Source organism: Mus pahari, chromosome 16 (assembly GCF_900095145.1).
Source record: "Mus pahari chromosome 16, PAHARI_EIJ_v1.1, whole genome shotgun sequence".
Lineage (NCBI taxonomy): Eukaryota > Metazoa > Chordata > Mammalia > Rodentia > Muridae > Mus > Mus pahari.
In genome coordinates, this window is record NC_034605.1 from 35,332,568 (window position 1) to 35,352,145 (window position 19,578).

Below are 19,578 nucleotides of genomic sequence, written 5' to 3' on the forward strand. Positions count from 1 at the left end.
ATGCAAGGAGGGTTCTCTCCACTCTGCGTTTGAATTTCTAGAACAGCTGGGAACTGTTTAAGAATCTGTCTTAAACACAAAAGTGTTTAACTGACTTAATGGGACAAGTTAGGGGCCATTCTCTGGGATTTGAGGGCACCAGGGTCAGATGACAGTTATCAAGACAGGCTGCTGGACTCAGAAGCAGCTCTGCCATGTGCCATACAAGATGGCTGCTTAAGATGCAGCATGAACCCAAGAGAAGGGCAGAACAAAGGGGGGCTAAGACTGAAAGAAGCCATAGTAAGAAGGAAGGGACAAATGAAAGGGAGGGACATTTAGAAGTCCATACTGGCCAGAGGTCCAGACAGAAGGACTTGCTTCAGGCCATGTAGGAGGTCATGCAAGGGTGGGTGGGGTGATGTGGTGACCAGCCTCCTTTGTTAGGGTTCCTGGCAATCTGCATCTAACTGCTGGTTAGATGGTACCTCCTATTCAATTGGAAGCAGTCTTCCTTTCCCTTACTGACTTCCAACTCTCTTTAGATAGAAAATTCACCAAACCTACTTTCAAATTCTCTTTCCTTAGCAAATGAGTCCTGGGGCTTTGAGGAAATCTTTCTCTGACTTTATGAAGGTTTGTTACCATTTGTATGGTGTGAAAGTGGAAATTATGAATCAATCAATGGGCAATGAACCAGGGTCAATGTCCCATTTTCCTCCTCAAAGTGATTTCTAACAGGCTTTCTGAACAACAAATGACTGTCCTACTAATGAACTTGCTCATTTTGAAACTGAAACCTTCCAGTGAGCTTCCAGAAGGAATGTGTCCCTGCTAAGTTTGACCTTAGACAAGTTAGGGATTTCTGACCCCACTTCTGTAAAAATGATAAGAATTCTTGGTAATTGGAAATAGCAGCAATAGGAAACTAAAAGCAGATTTTATATTATTGAAAGGACATCATTAAGGCACAAGCAACAAGCATAGACATGTTTTTATAACATTGATGAGCCGTAGGTGAAAGGGGTGTTTTAAGTTATACACTGGAAATGGATGCTGGTTCACTGTCCTGGGTGACTGCTTTTCCTGATGGCGATGTTAAGGCTATTTGATCAGTGTAAGAATGTAATTTTATCACCATTCATTCAGAGTCCAGGAAGATACAGCTTAGGTAGAATCTGAGGAGGGTTAACAGCCTAACATGTTCCTACCTTTTACCATGATCTTCTTACCCCCAGATTCAAGAAGCTGAGATCTGTCAGTACTGAGTAGCCATTTTTTTTTCTGTATTATGCTGTCTATGTACAAAACAAGTATTTAGAAGAAAATCTCAGGAGTTGAAGACCAAGTTTTAGCGGGTGTCTTTTTGATAACTACTGACCTCACGAGAATAAATGCTGATAAGGAGGATAATTATTAACAAGTATACTAATGAAAAAGATAACACAGAGCACAAGAAGCTAATATTTATATAGCCCTTTTATTTTCAGAACTTTAAACCATTCTCAACCCAACTTCTAGGTCAGGTGTAATAATAGCAGGGCCCCCGTTTACCTCTGGAAGTTAGTTTGCTTGAGATGGGTTGTCCCTACTGACTAATAGAAACCCTTTGCTTTGTCCTTGAGCTTGAAGACAGAGGGATAGGAGATAGTTTTGTCTGGGCCAGTAGATCTAGGGTACAAATGCCGCCCCCTGTGTGTATGTGTGTGTGTAACTGTTGTTTTGTTTCTTTATGAAACAATGTCTTTCTACATAACTCTTGCCATCCTGGAACTCACTAAATAGACCAGGCTGGCCTCAAACTCAGAGAGATCCATCTGCCTCCACTTCTTGAGTGCTTGGATTAAAGGTATGCACCACCAAGCCTGGCCTAAACCTAAGAACTCCTAAGCCATGTTTTCTCAGACTCCCCTCCTGGACTTCAGGTCTGCCTGGATTTGAGACTAACTCTCTGATTGTACTCTTCTTCCTCCATCTTCCAGAAATGTGCTTCTGGGGGTTCATCTCATGGCTTCCACTTCTGCCTCTTGTATATCTAGCCCTAGTTTTGACTTCCTTTCGTTACTGTAGGCTTCCAGCCCAGTCTGCCTCCTTCCTTGTTCTTGCCATATGGATATCTCCAAGGCACCGTGGTGAATATGACAAAGCCACCCCCTCTGTAAACCAGTCTTCTCCTTGACCTCTTATCTGGGCTGGCCCCCACTCCCCCATTCTCTGGTTCTGGTGACTCTCTCTGCTCAGGCTGCTTTCCCACATGCTGCTGTTCTGTGGAATCTCTAATCTCATAGCTTTATCTTTGCAATGGCCTGCTTTTCTCACCTTTACTGCTCTATGTTAGTGATTTATCTTCCCTTGCAGTTCTGTAGACGCTGCTGTTTGGCTTCAGGATGTTACTAATTGGAAACAGTTTCCATGAAAGGTATTCAACAAACACTCTTTCCACTGGATCTCTAAGACCTCAATTATATACAGCATATTGTATTTTTAAAAAAATAAGAGAAAGTGAAGATAAATTGGAATGGTGTTTAAAATATCAACAGGGGACTTTAGAGAGATGTTCAATGATTGCTGAGTGCTGATTACTCCTCCAGCATACCAAGTTTTGATTCCTGGCACCCAAATGGCAACTCATAGCCACTTATAACTCTAGCCCCATGGGACCCAATGCCCTCTTTTGGCCTCTGAGGGCACTGAGCATATTTAGAGGCAAACATCCATATACTACAAGATTCCTTCATGGCCACTAAAGCCTTGGTTTTAACCTGTACTCCAACCATGTTTAGTCTAGGCTAGGATTTTAGTCCAACATTCTCACACCAGTTTTCATGAAGTAGGGACACCTGACTCAGTCAGGAAACCAGCCCTTTATCTCTACATGACAAAACACACACACTCAATTTGCTATCAAGGACAATGCTTTTCCCTGTATAAAGGTCAACGGAACCACATGTTGGACACTTTTGTCTAGGAAGCAGACCAGAGTTATATCAAAGAATAATCATTTGTGGATGCTTCATTTTGGAGCTTTATGACAAATTAGTCAGATGGCATCTCAACTCTGCTAGTACAGGTAACAGCAAATGAAGAATCCAGATTGTCCGGAGACAACAGTGCAAGAAGACAAGAGAAAGCATCAGAATAACAGCAGGGTAGAGCTCAAAGGAGATACACAGGCTATATTTAGTAGACTCAGAATAGTTGGTACCTAGACAGTAAAACTATTTACAAAGTGGGCCTGGATAGATGGCTCAAGAGGTAAGAGCACTGGCTGATCTTCCAGAGGCACTGAGTTCAATTCCCATCACCCACTTGGCAGCTAACAATCATCTGTAACTGTAGTTCATGGTCTCTCATGCCTTCTTTTGGTGTGCAGACACACATGCAAACAAAACATACATATACATAAACAAATGAATTATTAAATAAAACTGTTTCCAAAGGAATATGCTGCAGAGAAACTACATCTGGCAAAGAATAACCTTAGCCAGGGTGGGTTGTGGGTGGTGGTGGCTGCAGCAGCAGTGCATACCTTTAATCCCAGCACTTGGAAGGCAGAGACAGGTGTTTCTCTGAGTTCAAGGTCAGCATGGTTTATAGAGTGAGTTCCAGGACAGCCAGGGCTACACAGAGAAATTCTGTACCTCAAATCAACAAACAAACAAGAAAAAGAAGAAAAGAAAAGAAAATTTACCTCATTGGAACCATAAGGCAGATAGGATAGGAGAAGGCTATTGCAGTACTGCAGACAATAATTCTTTTTTATTTTTATTTTTTATTAGATATTTTCTTTATTTACATTTCAAATGTTATCCCCTTTCCTAATTTTCCCTCCAAAAATCTCCTATCCCCTCCCCACTCCCCCTGCTCCCCAACCCACCCACTCCCATTCCTGGCCCTGGCATTCCCCTATACTGGGGCATAGAACCTTCACAGGACCTAGGGCCTCTCCTCCCATTGATGACCAACTAGGCCATCTTCTGTTACTTATGCAGCTGGAGCCATGAGTCCCACCATGTGTTTTCTTTGATTGGTGGTTTAGTCCCAAGGAGCTCTGGTGGTACTGGTTAAGCCTCTATGGACAGAGGTTTTTCTTTTCTTTTCTTTAGTTATTTTAGATGGTATATATGGCTTGGTAGAACAGAAAGAACATATTTGATTTTAAAGACCAACCAATGGTGTTTTAGATTTCAGAATAACTGCTGGGATGAGAAAGACGGTACAATCACCTGGCCACATAGGTCACTGCAGTACTCCAGGTGATGCATATGCTTTGGTCAGTGTGTGACGTGTCCTTCAAAAGGCTTTTGTTGTAAGACATGTTATGTCATTGGGAGCTGACTGGATCTAGAGGCCTCCCATCTAATCAACTGATTATTTCACGGATAGATTTGTGGCATTATTGGGAGGTAGGGCTAGTTAGGGGAAGCTGGTCACATGTGATACACCGTGTCCGCTCTGTTTCTGCCCTCTCTTATTGATTTCCCTTTCCCTCTCTGCCTGGCTGTCATTCAGAGAGCGGCTCTACTCTAGGTCACCCTTTGCCATGGTGCTTTGCTTCACCACAAACCCAGAAACAGCAGGGTGAGCCAGCCATGGACTGAAACCATAAGACAGAATAAATTCCTCCGACTTTAAACCGTTTCTCACAGGTGTTTGCCCCACCAACGGAGAGGCTAATAATACATTAGAGCTAGTTGAAGCTTGAGTCAAACTTAGGCTAACTATTTTCCCCACAGTTAATAGGCACATGCTAAAGCCACATCTTGGAAATTACTTTTTAGGTGTGAAACAGTATTAGGATCATAAATGAAATTTTTTTGTTTGTTTTTGTTTTATTGGAAAAAGAGACAGAAATTCTCTACTGATGCAAGTTATAAAAGTACTGACAATAAGGATACCAGCTAAGCTTAAGAATAAATCAAAAACAAAAGTTTAGGTAATGGAACGTATATATCTGTATAGACAGATTTTTTTGAGTCCTTAATGATATTATAAGAAAAATATACAAGAGGCAGGAGAAAAGCTGAGGACACTATACTCTGTACACAATTCTAATTGCTATTTCATTAGATATGAATTGCTCTCACGGGGGCCAGCTGCCAGGGAATGATCGCAAGCTTCAGCAGGAAAGGTATATGCCCCAAGGGGTTTCAATGCGATTTTATGAAGTATGGAAAACACACAGTGGAATATTTGAGAATCAACTAAAGAGATTGAAATTTAAAGCTCCTTCTAAGTCCAAGGAAGGAAAGGGGCAGGAAAGGGCAATGTGATTAAGGAAGGATATAAAGATTAGGATGAGGAGCCTAAGAGGGAGGCTTAAAAAAAATAAACAGTGATTTAGAGATATAAACTATTTATAAAATCAAGTAGTGGGAAGGCCAGAGAATAATTCAGAAGAGGAAGCATTATGATCGGGCACTACCGAGTATTTCAACCACCATGGTCATGTAGTTGTGAAAACAGTACGTGGCAGGATGTTAAAATTGCAAAGGACCTTCCAGAACCAGCAGCCTAACTTCTTTTACAGGGCCAGCAGTGCCGGAAGAGACATGCTAGCCCATAATCAGGTCTCTATGCCTCCCCTGACCCCAGCTCTCACCAGTTAAAGGAAGGAACAAAAGCAAGCAGGAGGGGAGGGGGCATGAGAACTTTAAGGTCACAGGATCAGGACCTGAGCCTTGGGCTGACCACCACCAGGGCTGGAGCAAGGCATAGCACAGAGGGATCTCATTTCCTGCCCTAAGAGCCAAGTGTGAGAAGGTGGTGAGAACGGTGATAGAGGGAGGGGAGTTTCAGGACAAAAGGCCAGCACACAAGAGCTTTACCCAGGTACTTAGAGACAGAGTGGAGGGAAGCTCCTACTGCTGCATACACAAGTCCTCCTCCGATGGCAGATCAGATTCCCGAGGTCTGGAAAGGGTTACATACCATTATTCTAAACACGGCTACGAGATAGAGCAAGCAATTATAGGCCATTTAGCTTAACATCATTTACAGAAAAATATTAGGAAAAGTTTATGGGGGGCAGAGGGGACAACTCGACAAGCATATGGTAATTTGATTAGGAACAGGCCACATGCTGTCACTGAAGAAAAGTTTTAGCTGGCTAGCTGGGCTTCTTTGAAGTTATTGCCTTCTCAGTTCTATATATTAATCCATGTTTTTTCCCTTCTCAATATCATTAGAGATGAATTTAAGATGTCTAAATAAAACGAAACCAATTATACTCAAGGACATGAAAACACAATAGGAAGAAAAATGAATGTTAAAGATTAATGATATTGTGAGAGAAAAATGCTAATAAATGGCAGAGAGCAAAGTTTAAGCCATTTTTTAAAAAGAAAAATCCTTTAAGTTTGGTCCTTCTCTTCATTTCCTAAAGTTCTCTGAAGGAGGGAAGAAAAGGAAAAAGAAAAACGTACTTTAGCTTATGTGAAACTGAAAACAAAGCAAAAGCAAAATACGTTGTGTGTGTGTGTGTGTGTGTGTGTGTGTGCACAAGAGGAGGGATGCTAAATTAATCTCTCCTTTTGGAATTTTTCAGCTTAAAAATTTTCAAAAAAAGACATCCTTATGGTTCTATAAGTATTAGGTTCACATCAATACTCATATTTCTCTGATATGTCTCTACCACTGAACAGCTACTGAACGTTAAGAAAAAATGAAAACCAAAAAAGAACAAAATATATACACTTTATATAATTTAACAGATACACATGTACACATGAGTACACATACAGACACACACACACACACACACACACACACACACACACACACACAGAGTTTTTGCGCTGTGACAGTCTACTTTCTTCAGGTCTGGATTCTAGAGATCTAGAGATTGATGGCAGCTGCACATCTACTACATTTATTGGGGGCCAAGTCAGTCTTATTTACCATCACATTATCAGGGTCTAAAAGCATGGCATAAATTTTAGGGAGTGAATAAATAAGAAATGAATGTAGGCATGGTATTAGATATTTATTGTCAGATTCTATAAATGACTCCTTTCATCCTCAAATAATTCTTTGAAAGGAATTCCCTAATCAATCCTATTTTTAACAGTGAGGAAACAGAAGCATTGAGAAATTAAGTAAGGAACTTGCCTAAGGTTATATATACATCTTATAACTGACAGGTACTAAATGGAGACACTCTGGCTTAAAGCCCACTTTAAATACAATATTACTTTTTCCCAGAAATAAACATACTGGGACTGCAGAGATGGTTCTGTGGTTAGCAATACTTGTTATTCTTCCAAAAGATCTGGGTTTGACTCCTAGGACCAAATTATAGCTCATAAGTGAGTATACTTCCTATTCTTTGCCTTCTGACCTTCATGGACATCTTGGGGTATATGTACATTCAAACAAAACACCCAAATATAAAAAGTAAAAATATTAAAGACAGAAATGAGAGTATTGTATAATAAATCTGTATATTACTAAGTACATGTAAAGAAATTATACATAAGGCAGGAATGTTTTACTTTATTTTGTTTTACATGTCTATGGATGGAAAATGGCATGTTGCACATATAGACAAGGGCTTTACCACTGAGCTATGATCCAGCTTAAGGCAGGAGTCTCAAGTGTCACACAGGTCAGGTTTCAATATTGCCATAACCAAATTCTCTGGAACTCAGGGGCAATGGGAAGTGGACAGCTTAATTTCTCAGGAAGCAAAACTCCTCAGCACCCAAAGGAGCCATAAAGACTCACAGGTAGAGTATAAAAGATATGGCGCCATTCAGCTCTAATCACAAATTGCAGTCCTTGATACAGAAGAAAAACCTTCTATACCCTTCATGCTAATACAAAAGCAAGGTTTATTTTTCATTTCTTTTTAAAAATTATTTTATTAGATATTGTCTTCATTTACATTTCAAATGCTATCCCGAATGTCCCCTATACCCTCCCCCCACCCTGCTCCCCTGCCCACCCACTCCCACTTCTTGGCCCTGGCATTCCCCTGTATGGGGCATATAAAGTTTGCCAAGACCAAGGGGACTCTCTTCCCAATGATGGCTGAATACACCATCTTTGGCTACATAAGCAGCTAGAGACACGAGCTCGGGGGGTACTGGTTAGTTCATATTGTTGTTTCACCTATAGGGTTGCAGACCCCTTCAGCTCCTTGGGTACTTTCTCTAGCTCCTCCATTGGGGACCCTGTGTTCCATCCAATAGCTGACTGTGTGCATCCACTTCTGTGTTTGTCAGGCACTGGCATAGCCTCACAAGAGGCCACTATATCAGGGTCCCTTCAGCAGAATAAAAGCAAGGTTTAAGGTTTCGTGGTATTGCAATCTGTAAAGAGAATAACCATTGGCACGTGTGGCTCTATCTGTGTCCTATAGGCTCATCAGAGGCTTCTTAGGTTATTATCTACCTTTGCTGAGGAACAGGCCTTGTCAGATCAGACCACAGCTAATTTAGAAAAACAACAACATAAAACTCTATTTTCCGTTTGTCTTGCTCTAAGATATCATTGTTCTAATATATGATGTGTATGTATGTCCTTATTACTTCTTGTTTCAAATTTTTTCTTTATGTTATTTTTTCTTTGATCATTCTGGAACCAATTCCATAAAAGATATATAGTTTATGCTTTTGAAAATAGATTCGCCATGAATACATTAAAACATTAGTTAATTATTTGGGAATATAGTAATTGAACCTAGGGCCTTGTGAATGCTAGACAAGAATTTGTAGTGAGGCCGCACTACACCCTCAGCCCTAGGTTATGCTTTGGCTTTGCATACCTGTACATGATGAAGATCTTGGAGGCCAGATGATCAAACCCGATGAAAACAAACTTTTACAAGCTTGCTAACTTGTGAAAAGGATCCCAAGAAACCTAACAAGAAGCCTTTGGGACATGGATAGATGGAACTCTGAGAAGAAAGGACTATGTCTGGATAGAAGTAGCAATATTCTTCCTTTTCTTCTCAGAGTATGCTCATTTCATATGTCTCCACTGGGTCTAACTGCCAGCCTTTGAGGGACCTAGTGTTTCTCAAGGTTCAGAGGAAATGACTTCTACGGCTGACAGGGCTCCCCATTTGGAAAAAGCTTGTTTATAATGTAGTCACCTTTCAACTGGAAGAACACTGTCACCCTGGAGGCAACTCCACAGAAAGCCTGTCACTTCAGGTTGATCCAAGTTTCAGAGAACTTGCTTTGAGGAATGGGGTTAAAAGTTTAGTTTCACTATGCAAGGAAAGCCTGCCCAACTGAATATTAAGGTGAAGTGTGGGGAACGAAGCAAATGCAGCCTAGAGGCTTGAAAAGACGAAACACAGAGCAGGATCTATAATCTGGTAGTGATGGGAATCTGTGGGGAGAGCCAGTCAAGGGAAAGGGGGCAGCAAGCGTGCATATGAAACCAGACACCACTCTACATTCACACAATGCTGCTGTCAACAGAGTTGCAGAACAGGTATGATGATAGCATTTGAATGAACAAAGGGTGGGAGGGATGCAGTGGGGCACGGAAGGAACTGGTGGGGATTCAAGAACAGTCTTGTTAGAGGGTCCTCTTCCTTTTCTCTGCCTTCTTTTGTTCTGGTCCTTATCAATGCCACACCTTGCCTAAAGTATAATGACAGACACGCCATTCTTCATGACGTGCTCTTAAACTATTCTGGTGTCAGAGACAGAGACACGCTTAAGCTGCTGTGAGAACACAGGCTTTAGCTGGTATGGTAGTTTTTACTCTGCAGTAACCATCTTTAATGGTGAGAACAGAAATTTGTCTGTGTATATGACCTGTAAAGAGTTTCAGAGAAGTGAGGCCCTTGCAGCCCTCAGGCAGGCCAGGGGAGTGAGTGCAGAAGGCCAGGAGTCTAGAGGAGGTCCTTGCTGTGTCAGCAGCAGCATGGCCAGTCTCTTCCTCCCCCAGGGACAGGCACATCCTCTCATAGGCACACCCACTCACCATTAGCTAAGAACAATCACTCTCTGTGTCATAGCTGGCCACGCCCCGGGGTGGGGGGTGGGGGGACAATGCAGGACTGCACGGCCTACCTCTCCCAAGCCACTGTTCACTTCCTTTGTGTGGATTCTTTCTCTGTGTTAGAGGCAAACTTGAGTATGGCCTTCTGGGGGGGGGGGAGTAGTAGGGAGGGGCATAGAACATCACATTTGGAAGGATGGCTAATGAGCATACATTTTACTTTCAATTTGTCTTCACTGCCTTTTCCCAGAGAAAACAGGTTCTAAAGGTGCTATTCCACAGCCACTCACTGGACACACCCTGACCTTTTCTCTCTGAAGATACCCTGTGCCATTATCTTTAACACTGCATTTTAAAAACCTTTAGTTTTATTGTCATATGGATCACATCAAAGCAGTGTGATCAAATTAGAAAAGGAAGATGTTTTCCACTAACAGTGTACACCACTGACATTAACACTCTACTTCTCTTTTAAAACAAATTATTGCATAAACGTGTATGCTCGTTGTCTGGCACGTGCCTGTGGAAGGCAGAGGACGACTTTTAGAAGTTGGTTCTCTCTTTCCACCCTGTGGATCCTGGGCGATAAATTTCAGGTCATCAGCATTGGCAGCAAGCACCTTTACCCACAGGGCCACTTCCCTGGCTCCTAAGTTATATCTTAGTATGGAAACTTAAGTATTTAGAAATTTCTCAGTCTACTGACCCGTCAGTCACTATTAAATAACCAACTTGTTCTTCCTTTGTCTTTTTCCTTCTCCCCAAAGTTCCTATCAAAGAAGTTAGAATCTGGCAAAGGAAGGAAAACACAAAAACAAATGATTCTAACAGGTCTTACAGCAGTGGTTCTCAGACTGTGGGTCATGACCCCTTTTGGGGTCAAATGACCCTTTCACAGGGGTCACCTAGGACCATAGTCAAACACACATTTTTACATTACAGTTCATCACAGTAGCAAAATTATGGTTATGAAGTAGCAACAAAAATAATTCCAGGATTGGGGTCACTACAATGTAAGGAGATGCACCAAAGAGTCACAGCTTTAGGGAGACTGAGAACCGGTGTCCTAGAGTGTGCAGCCCAATGACAAAGACAGGAGAAATGTTAGCAGCAGTAGAACGTTGGTTAGAAAAGGATCCATGAACAGGATGCTGTCTGAGCTGAGCCTTTCAGGGTAAGGGGGCACTTTCATGAGTAGTGTGCATGTGACTGTATATGAGCAGGCTAGTCGGCACATGTGGGAGAGTATGTACACAAAGTGAACAAGAGACAGGTGGCTGGGAAAAATGGCTTCTGGCTCTAGAAACCCTATACAGGTCCAGGGATTGGTAAAGCAGATATCTATGGGTCTCAGGGATTATTCTGAAAGCCAGACCAATGAGATGAGATTTGTTCAAGCTATGATCTCCATTTCTGGAATCAGTATTTTCCTGTGTGTGTTTTATTCTTGTTTTTCTTTATACAGCAATAGATTTTTGTGGTGAGAATGGTATCTCAAACTTAATTCTCTGTATTCTCACTTGGGAAGTGCCCCGTGGAGTATGCCAGAGAGGCATATTAGAGAGCTTTGAAGGTTGGCAGCGGGCATTCCAGGAGGGAATTTTCCCAGCCAGCTGGCCAAGGGTGGCCACACTTTGGGTGGTGAGGGAGTCCTTACCACTTCAGTCGGTCGGTAGTATTTCAGATCCACAGTCACGTGAACTTTGCCGGTCTCTTTACATCTGCCCACTTCATTTTCATTCTTTCCTTCCCACCTGCAAAGAAGACAAACAATATATTCTTAATTGCTCAGTAGCGTGTGGCCACACTGTGAAGCTCAGGATGGCGTGCCTGTCTTCTCCCAGCAGTAGAGCATAAGCACATTAACAGCAGGGGCAGGCCCGCCCTCAACCTTGTTATTAGAGCAATTGTGGCTTTCAAAACTTTCTGTATTTGTTTGAAAGGAAGTTTAACCCCCCACCCTGCTTCCTTTTAAAGAATATCAAGATGAATTCAAAATTGAGACTTTAGACATAAATAGATTGTGGGGGGAACTGAATAACTTTTAGGGGTCTCAAAGAATTTTTGTACTTTAAAAGATGATTCTTTTTAGACATTTATTATTAATTAATTATTGTCATTTATCCACCCTTTTCTTTCATATGTTAGGCACAGTTAGTATGAGTCCATGGCACCCCATTTGGTGATAAGTTCTGTACCTTGCTGGCTCTAGAGTTCATCCCTGCATTATGTCCTTGTGAAGGAGGCCTCACCACCTCACCACAGATGATGAAAGCTCCTCAAAGCACAAAACTAATTGTTCATTTCCTGTCCTCTAGCAAGATTTCCCCTGACTTAGCTGGGATGTTCCTAGACTGGAGCTTGCCTCACTAAGCATCTGCAGTTGACAACGATCAGGAGCCACTATGACCCTCCAAGGGTACACTGAGTGGGCTGCATAAGAGGCTCCTGGGCTTCAGGAGCTTCTTGTGGGAAACTCTACTAATCTGCTTTATGGTCTCATTTTTCACTAAATGGAACAACTAGATTGGGCCTGGTGGTGCACATCTGTAATTTTAGCTATTTTGGAAGCTGGGGCCTGAATCAGGAGGGTCTTAAATTCAAGTGAAATATAGTGACCTCTCCATCTCTGAAGAAAGAAGACAAGAGAACGTTCTTGATTTACTGTTGACCTTAGGATTTCTATAATCTAATATCCCAATAAAAGAATATACTATGTGGTTTAAGTTATTTTCACAAAAAATATTTTTTTGGCAAGGAAAGAAAAGAAATGAAAAATCTGACTAATGTTTGGCTTCAGTGCTTATCCTTAGAATGAGTTTGCTTTATCAGCTGGGACTCAACACAGGGCAATTTTGTGTGTTCCTCACATCACTCACAGAAAGGATCAAAGGGAAGTACAGTACAGTCAATGGTTACTTGACTATGTCACAGATTCCTCTGAAAATGAACATTAAATACTGAAGACTGTTATATATCAAGACAGGTTGAATACAGAATAGGCTCACAAACTTTATTTTTGATTATATGAATATTTTGTCAAGTCACCTCTGCCAAGAGATAAACTTGGCAGCAGAGGGAAATTATTTGTCTCTTGAGGAAACACTCAGTTTGCTGGTTTGTGATTTTCCTAGTGGACTCAAGGCAGATATGAAAACCATCTAGTGACACAGAAATAGTAATAGTACACTATGTTGAACTATATAAATTATATAAGCAGTCATGACCCATGAGTTTTATCTTGACCAACTAAAACAGAAGCATTGGTAATCTACTAATTAGGCTTAACATTTTAATGCTGAGTAGATAGTCAGACAAATAACACAAAGCAGACAATTTCAAAGCATCTTTTTGTCTACATTTCATACTGTAGAAAGAGACACAGTTCTAACTGTCCTAGATACCTCTAGGACAGGATCTTCAGCTGAGCCAAAGGGTTAACAGAAACAACATTTTCTTTTCCCTTTGTAGTTAAACATTTAATGTATGACAAGCAAACTGACTTACTATATACACACAGATTTCACACACTGTACACACACACACACACACACACAAACACCCTCATACTCAATACCCCCTGTTCCATACCACACACACAAAACACAAATATACACAACACACTAACTATATAAATATATGCACACTTAAAAAGATCCCCCCACTGCCCTCTCCCCACATTTAAACTCATAAATCCTTGGTAAGGCCTCCAGACAGATTGCCATTCGGTCACAGGAAGAAATGAGGGCAGACAAAAATCTTCAGCCCGATAGACTGCAAACTTGTTTGTAAGAGCCCAGAGTGTAGTTTACATACATTATGCTACATTATAGTTTACACACACTATGCTACATATCCTTCCTTTCTACTCTTCCTTCTTCTACATATCTTCCCAGACCCTGTTTCTTCCACATCACCATCTTTTCTTCCAAACCACCCTTTCATTCTGTAAAATCTTTTCTCAAGGGCAGAAAAAGCAGCCAACGACAGAGTTGTTCCTGTGATTCAGTGGATCTGGCCATGACCATCTTTTACAGCCATGAAAGAAAACATTTTATTCCTCTTACATTTATTTACTTATTGTGTGTGTATCTATATCAGTGTGCGGCACTCTTGTGAAATTTTAGAGTTTGTTCTCTGTTTCCACCATATGGTTCTAGGGACCAAACTCAGGCCATTAGGTTTGGAGGCAAGCACCTTTCCCAGATAACCCATCTTGTTGGCCAGCATTTCATTTTTATTTATACTTGATTGTTATAATCAAGAATTTAGAATTGACTACTGTTTCTCATGGTTGGTTTGCTATCACAGCAAATAGTTGAGATTTGTAACACTAGCTAAAAGGTGAAGGCTCCTCCCCACCTCAGGGGCTTATTAAATGCAAAGGCAGATTTAGGGTTACAATGTGTTTGGCACATGTCGTCCAAGTACCTAAGAAGCCTTGTGTGTGTGTGTGTGTGTGTGTGTGTCTATCTGAGCACTATCTTCTGGTCTTCCATCTTGTAAACTGTTGATTACATTCAAATAGATATTTTGCCCTCTATAATTGATTTAGCCATACTGAAAAAACAAATAGAGTCATGAAATGGGTCACAGCAGAACAAGTTCAAAGAAACCACCTTCTTACCTGCACTAGATCTTCATTAGGGCAGTAAGCAAAAGTTTCAGCCAAGGGCCAAAATCATTCAGTTACAAGACAAGAAACACTTGTGTTAATATGTGAACTGTCATAGCCAACTTGTACCAAGTGAAGTTGTAACTCAAAGCAGAACTTCAGTGTCAATGAAATGACCACGTCTTGACAGGGACTAGAGGATTCAGCTAATTAACAGTAATTACTACTTACTAATTTAGATTGGCAGCTCCTTAGGCACGGATCCTGTATAATTCAATTTTAAAAATTACTTTTTGGAGGAGCAACAGAATCACTCCAACGAATGAGGTCCTATTAATCTATTAAACGAATATTTTCTTCAGTGGTAAAGCCACTGGCAAGGCACTCATTCTCCTGTAAGCAAATCCTTACCCATGTTCCAGTAAGTGGCCCTAGTGAAAACTATTGAGCGTCCTCCCCTCTCTAATACACAGACACACAGACAGACAGAGGACAAATAGGAGAGACTAGATAGGAAGAGGAAGGGGGTCCGTGGGAGTGTCAGAGGAACAAGAAAAAGTAATGAGACTGAATATAATAAAAAATTACACAGTCTAAGAATATAAAAATGCCACAATGAAGCCCATTATTATATAATTATGTATAATAGGTGCTAAAACCAAACATTAAAAAACTACTAACTTATGAGGCTAGGAATTTCTTGTGGCTCAGGGTACAGCACTTGCATTTCATGTTCAAGGTCCTGGCTTTCATCCCCAGCACAATAAGAAAAGAAATCTAGTTAGCCAAAAGTCCTGTTGAGGTAACAAGAGCAAGGGCAACCAAAAAATCAACTTCAGGACAATTGCACCTGATGACTTGAGAGGCAACACTTTTCTTAGTAACTGAAATGTCCCAGAAGCTCAATATTTATTCCTCAGACATGAAGGAGGAGTCAGTGCCTAGTTTAGGAAATGATACAAGAGGGGATCCTGGAAGACTGGCCAGCATCTGAAGAGGAACAATAGCATGCATACTTCACTTGGTCCTCAGGTTCCTTTCAAAATTAACAAATTCACAAATACTGAAAGAGCAGGGAAGAGACTAGAAGACTCAAATTTCAGAAGCTAGAAGACATGAGGATGAATATTGAAGACTCAGCAGAAGCCACAGGGGGCCACCTGAGAGTGGACCTGTTTGCATTGGCAGAAACCCCAGGCAGCTAGCCCCTCATCTCCTGTTTTCCCACTGGGCAAACGTCTCACCCAGCCAGATAAAGAAGGTCACAGGTCCAGGAAAGGGAAGGGTCTAGACACTGAAAATGGAGGACATTTAGTGACTGCTGAGGACTGAGATTCTTGTCTGTACTCCAACAGATGGCAGTCAGGTCTCCCTTCCACGGAGTAGACGAAGAGGACGTCCTTTGGGCATCAGAGGCTTTATACCTCAATGGCCATGTCAGACCACCTGATAGTGACATACACAACTATAGGTAAGTTCTAACTATGTCTTCAAAGTTCCCATTTAGCTTTTTAATTCATATTTTCAAATGTAACAGAAAGCCAATGATTACAAGACCTGGTAAGTGAGAAAAGTCACATTTTTGAGAAAGGCTGAAAAACAAAACAAAAGAAAAAACTATGACAAAGCAAGCAAGAAAATAAACAAAAAACATTTGGAGGAAATAGGGTGAGCAGAAAAGAATTAAGAAAAAAAAACCTAAACCTTCACAAATACTACCATACTACCATTCATATACTCAGGGACATAGTAAGGCTAGCAAACACATAGTAAAAACTACTATATTTAAGAAAAGTGTAGGGCTAGAGAGATAGCTCAGAAGTTAAGAGCATTGACTGTTCTTCCCGAGGTCATGAGTTCAATTCCCAGCAACCACATGGTGGCTCATAACCATCTGTGATGGAATCTGATGCCCTCTTCTGGTGTGTCTGAGGACAGCAATGGTATACTCATATACATAAAATAAATAAATCTTTAAAAGAAAAAAGTACAAAATTTCTTGAAACAGAAGAAATTTTAAAACTTGAATAAGAAAAGAACTCAAAATTAAAGATTTTGAAGACAAAATTGAAAATATCTCCTAAAAAATAGTGCAAAAATGTAGACATAAGATAAGAAAATTCAACAGTGAACAGAAGCTAGCATAATAAATTTCCAGTTTGATAGTACATAAGAAATGGAACATGCTAAATTATCACACAGAAGAAGGAAGTTGAGAGAATTTCAAGTCTGTTTAGGGGAGTACTATAATAGGATTTCTAAGAAGAAAATATAGAAAATCAGAACAAAGTGAATTATCTTAAAATAAACTGATCAGAGCAGAAGCACATGCATTTGTAGACAGAGAGTGACCACATCATAGGTGGGTCTAGACCCTGCTTGACATGAACTTTCACATTTCTGAATGAAGAAAAAAGCCAGGAATCAGACTGCTCCTGGAGGCTCAGCTTAGCACTGCAAAGACAAGGGTAATAGAGGAGTGCTTCCAAAGTTCTGAACTAAAATTATTCCTACTCTGGGAGCATGAGTGGTGGATGCTAATTGTGAGATAATGCTAATGCTAGATGATATTTTGATATGGAGTTTTGAAAAATGTTGTCAGCAAATAGGGGTTCCAACTTAAGAGAAAAGCTGTGAGCTTATTAGATGTGTGTGAAGAAGACTATGAATGTTGATCCTCTTGCCAGTCCAGACTGAGTCAGACCAAGTTTCTGTTTGAGAAAAACATGACAAACAGGCTAAGACGGGTGATCTGAAAACCTTGATAGGTAATTTAGAAAGCTAATACAATGTTTATGGTGAAGTTAGTGATAAATACATAGAAAATGAACCAAAAGAACAAAATACATCTAAGATCGGTATGATAGACAAATGATAATTGTTCATAAAAGCAAAACTGGTTATATTTTTCTGAAGGTTTTAGTTATGAAAACAGAATACTGAGTTAACAAAAAATTAAACTATAATAGAGTAGTAAGAAAATGAAGGTTTGGGGCATATGTAGGAAGAGAGAACAATGCAGTCATTTTGGACTAGAAAAGCCAAAAGATAAATGCCTAAAAGGGAAAAACCAAGACCCAAAAATAACATCATTTAGAAGCACGGGTGTAAATGGCAAGATACGCTGTATGAGAAAGAAAGGAAAGTAGAATGTAGTAAATAACTGCATTAAATCAAGACAATTTACCAGAGTAGAACAAGACACATTTCCAACACAAAATGCTGAGAGTTCCTGATAACATAACACAAGAGGCTGGCTGGGAAGATGGAGGTGAAGGGGAGAGAATAATATGAATTGTGACAATTCTTGGAGAAAGAATGGAGATTAAATTATGTGCTTAAAACAACAACAACAACAACAAACAACAAACAACTAACAGTTTGTAAGTTGAAGTAAGAAATGGAGTAAGAAAATAATGAGCTTGACAAGGCTTGGGCCATGATAGGCCAGTTCTTCCTGGCAGTCCTTTTCCATGGCATATGTAGACATTCTGGAATGATCTGTGATGGACTTCATCCTATCCTAGTCAGAAATTTTCTCCAGATATTTCTTTCTGACTCCTCCTAGGTCTTCTGTCATTTTGTCTTTGATAAGGGGTAGGCTAATGCCTTTGGAGGCATCAACATGCTGGCAGCTATAGTACTTAAGGAAACATCTTGCAGGCAGGAAGTTGAGTTTGTAAGAAGCCTGGGGAGGAGCTGCCTGTAAGAGGCAGGCCAATGGTACAGTGTGACCTTAGAGATCTAGGCATCTTCTAGTTGGTAGTTAGCAATGTCCCATGTCAATGGCCAGATATGGAGAATGAGGGACTAATAGAAAAGCTGTTGCCACAGGATGTTGAAGTTTAGAAATGAAGAAAAAAAGGGACTCTGGGCTGCCTGTTGTCAAAGTAGAGGGCAAGGGGAGGAGGAACAGTGTGTGTTAGAGGAGTTCAGGCCCAGTATCCTGGAGATGGCAGGGGAAGGACAGAAGGAGAGCTTGATTCCAGAGAGAAGACAGGGAGTGATGGAATTCATATACTCAAGAGACCAGACCTCACCGTAGCATGCCCCTGATGTTAGAAAACAGTACTTGTCTACTTGGCCCTTTGTAGATACCGGCTTATCAGCCACATACATTCTTTCTCATTGATGCTACAATAGAGAACAGCCTTTCTTATCCCTCTGCAGAATTTTCCCATGACATTAATGACCATAATCTATCATAAGGGGTTCTGGCAGCAAGAAGTTCAGCTGTTTATGTTGTGGTTAGTAAACAATAACGACAAAATGTAAAATTTAAATCAGCCGGAATAAACAAGGTGCTTCCTAACTGTTAACAGTTATCCTGCTATTGTATTAGGCCCTTAAGAATGTTAACTGTTAAATTCTGCCAGCTATTGGACACCTGCACTTGGTTAAACAGCACAAAGAAGTTCTGAGGGCTGAATGATGTATGGGAGCCACAAGGATAAGGGGCACTGTAACCAAGACAGCAAGGCCAGGGCTTGAGGTGGACTCAAGGGGCATCAGCTTGGACTCAGGTGCCTTTCCTCCTGTGGCTGGCATGAGAAGATGGGGTTGATGCCTTATGAGAAGGGTACTACATTTGTGTGTGTGTGTGTGTGTGTGTGTGTGTGTAACTAGGTCATGACCAACATTTTTAATAAAGATGGTCCATTCTTTTTTAACTTATTTTATTAGACATTTTCTTCATTTACATTTCAAATGCTATCCCGAATGTCCCCTATACCCACCCCCCACCCTGCTCCCCTGCTCACCCACTCCCACTTCTTGGCCCTGGTATTCACCTGTATGGGGCATATAAAGTTTGCAAGACCAAGGGGCATCTCTTCCCAACGATGGCTGACTAGGCCATCTTCTGCTACATATTTCTTATGCTTTATCTCCAGGATAAAGCTTCTGTAGCTAGAGACATGAGCTCTGGGAGTACTGATTAGTTCATATTGTTGTTCCACCTATAGGGTTGCAGAACCCTTCAGTTCCTTGGGTAATTTCTCTAGCTCCTCCATTGGGGTCTCTGT

The 19,578-nt window shown here is 40.9% G+C and overlaps 1 protein-coding gene across 1 annotated transcript in view; it reads right to left on the reverse strand.

Moving 5' to 3' along the window:
- Positions 1–19,578, reverse strand: part of Gmds (GDP-mannose 4,6-dehydratase) — a 527,721-nt gene that overhangs the window by 84,510 nt on the left and 423,633 nt on the right. Inside the window, exon 9 of the mRNA XM_021215423.2 lies at positions 11,597–11,693. Within this exon, the coding sequence (XP_021071082.1) occupies positions 11,597–11,693 (97 nt within the window). The remainder of the gene's footprint in view (positions 1–11,596; positions 11,694–19,578) is intronic.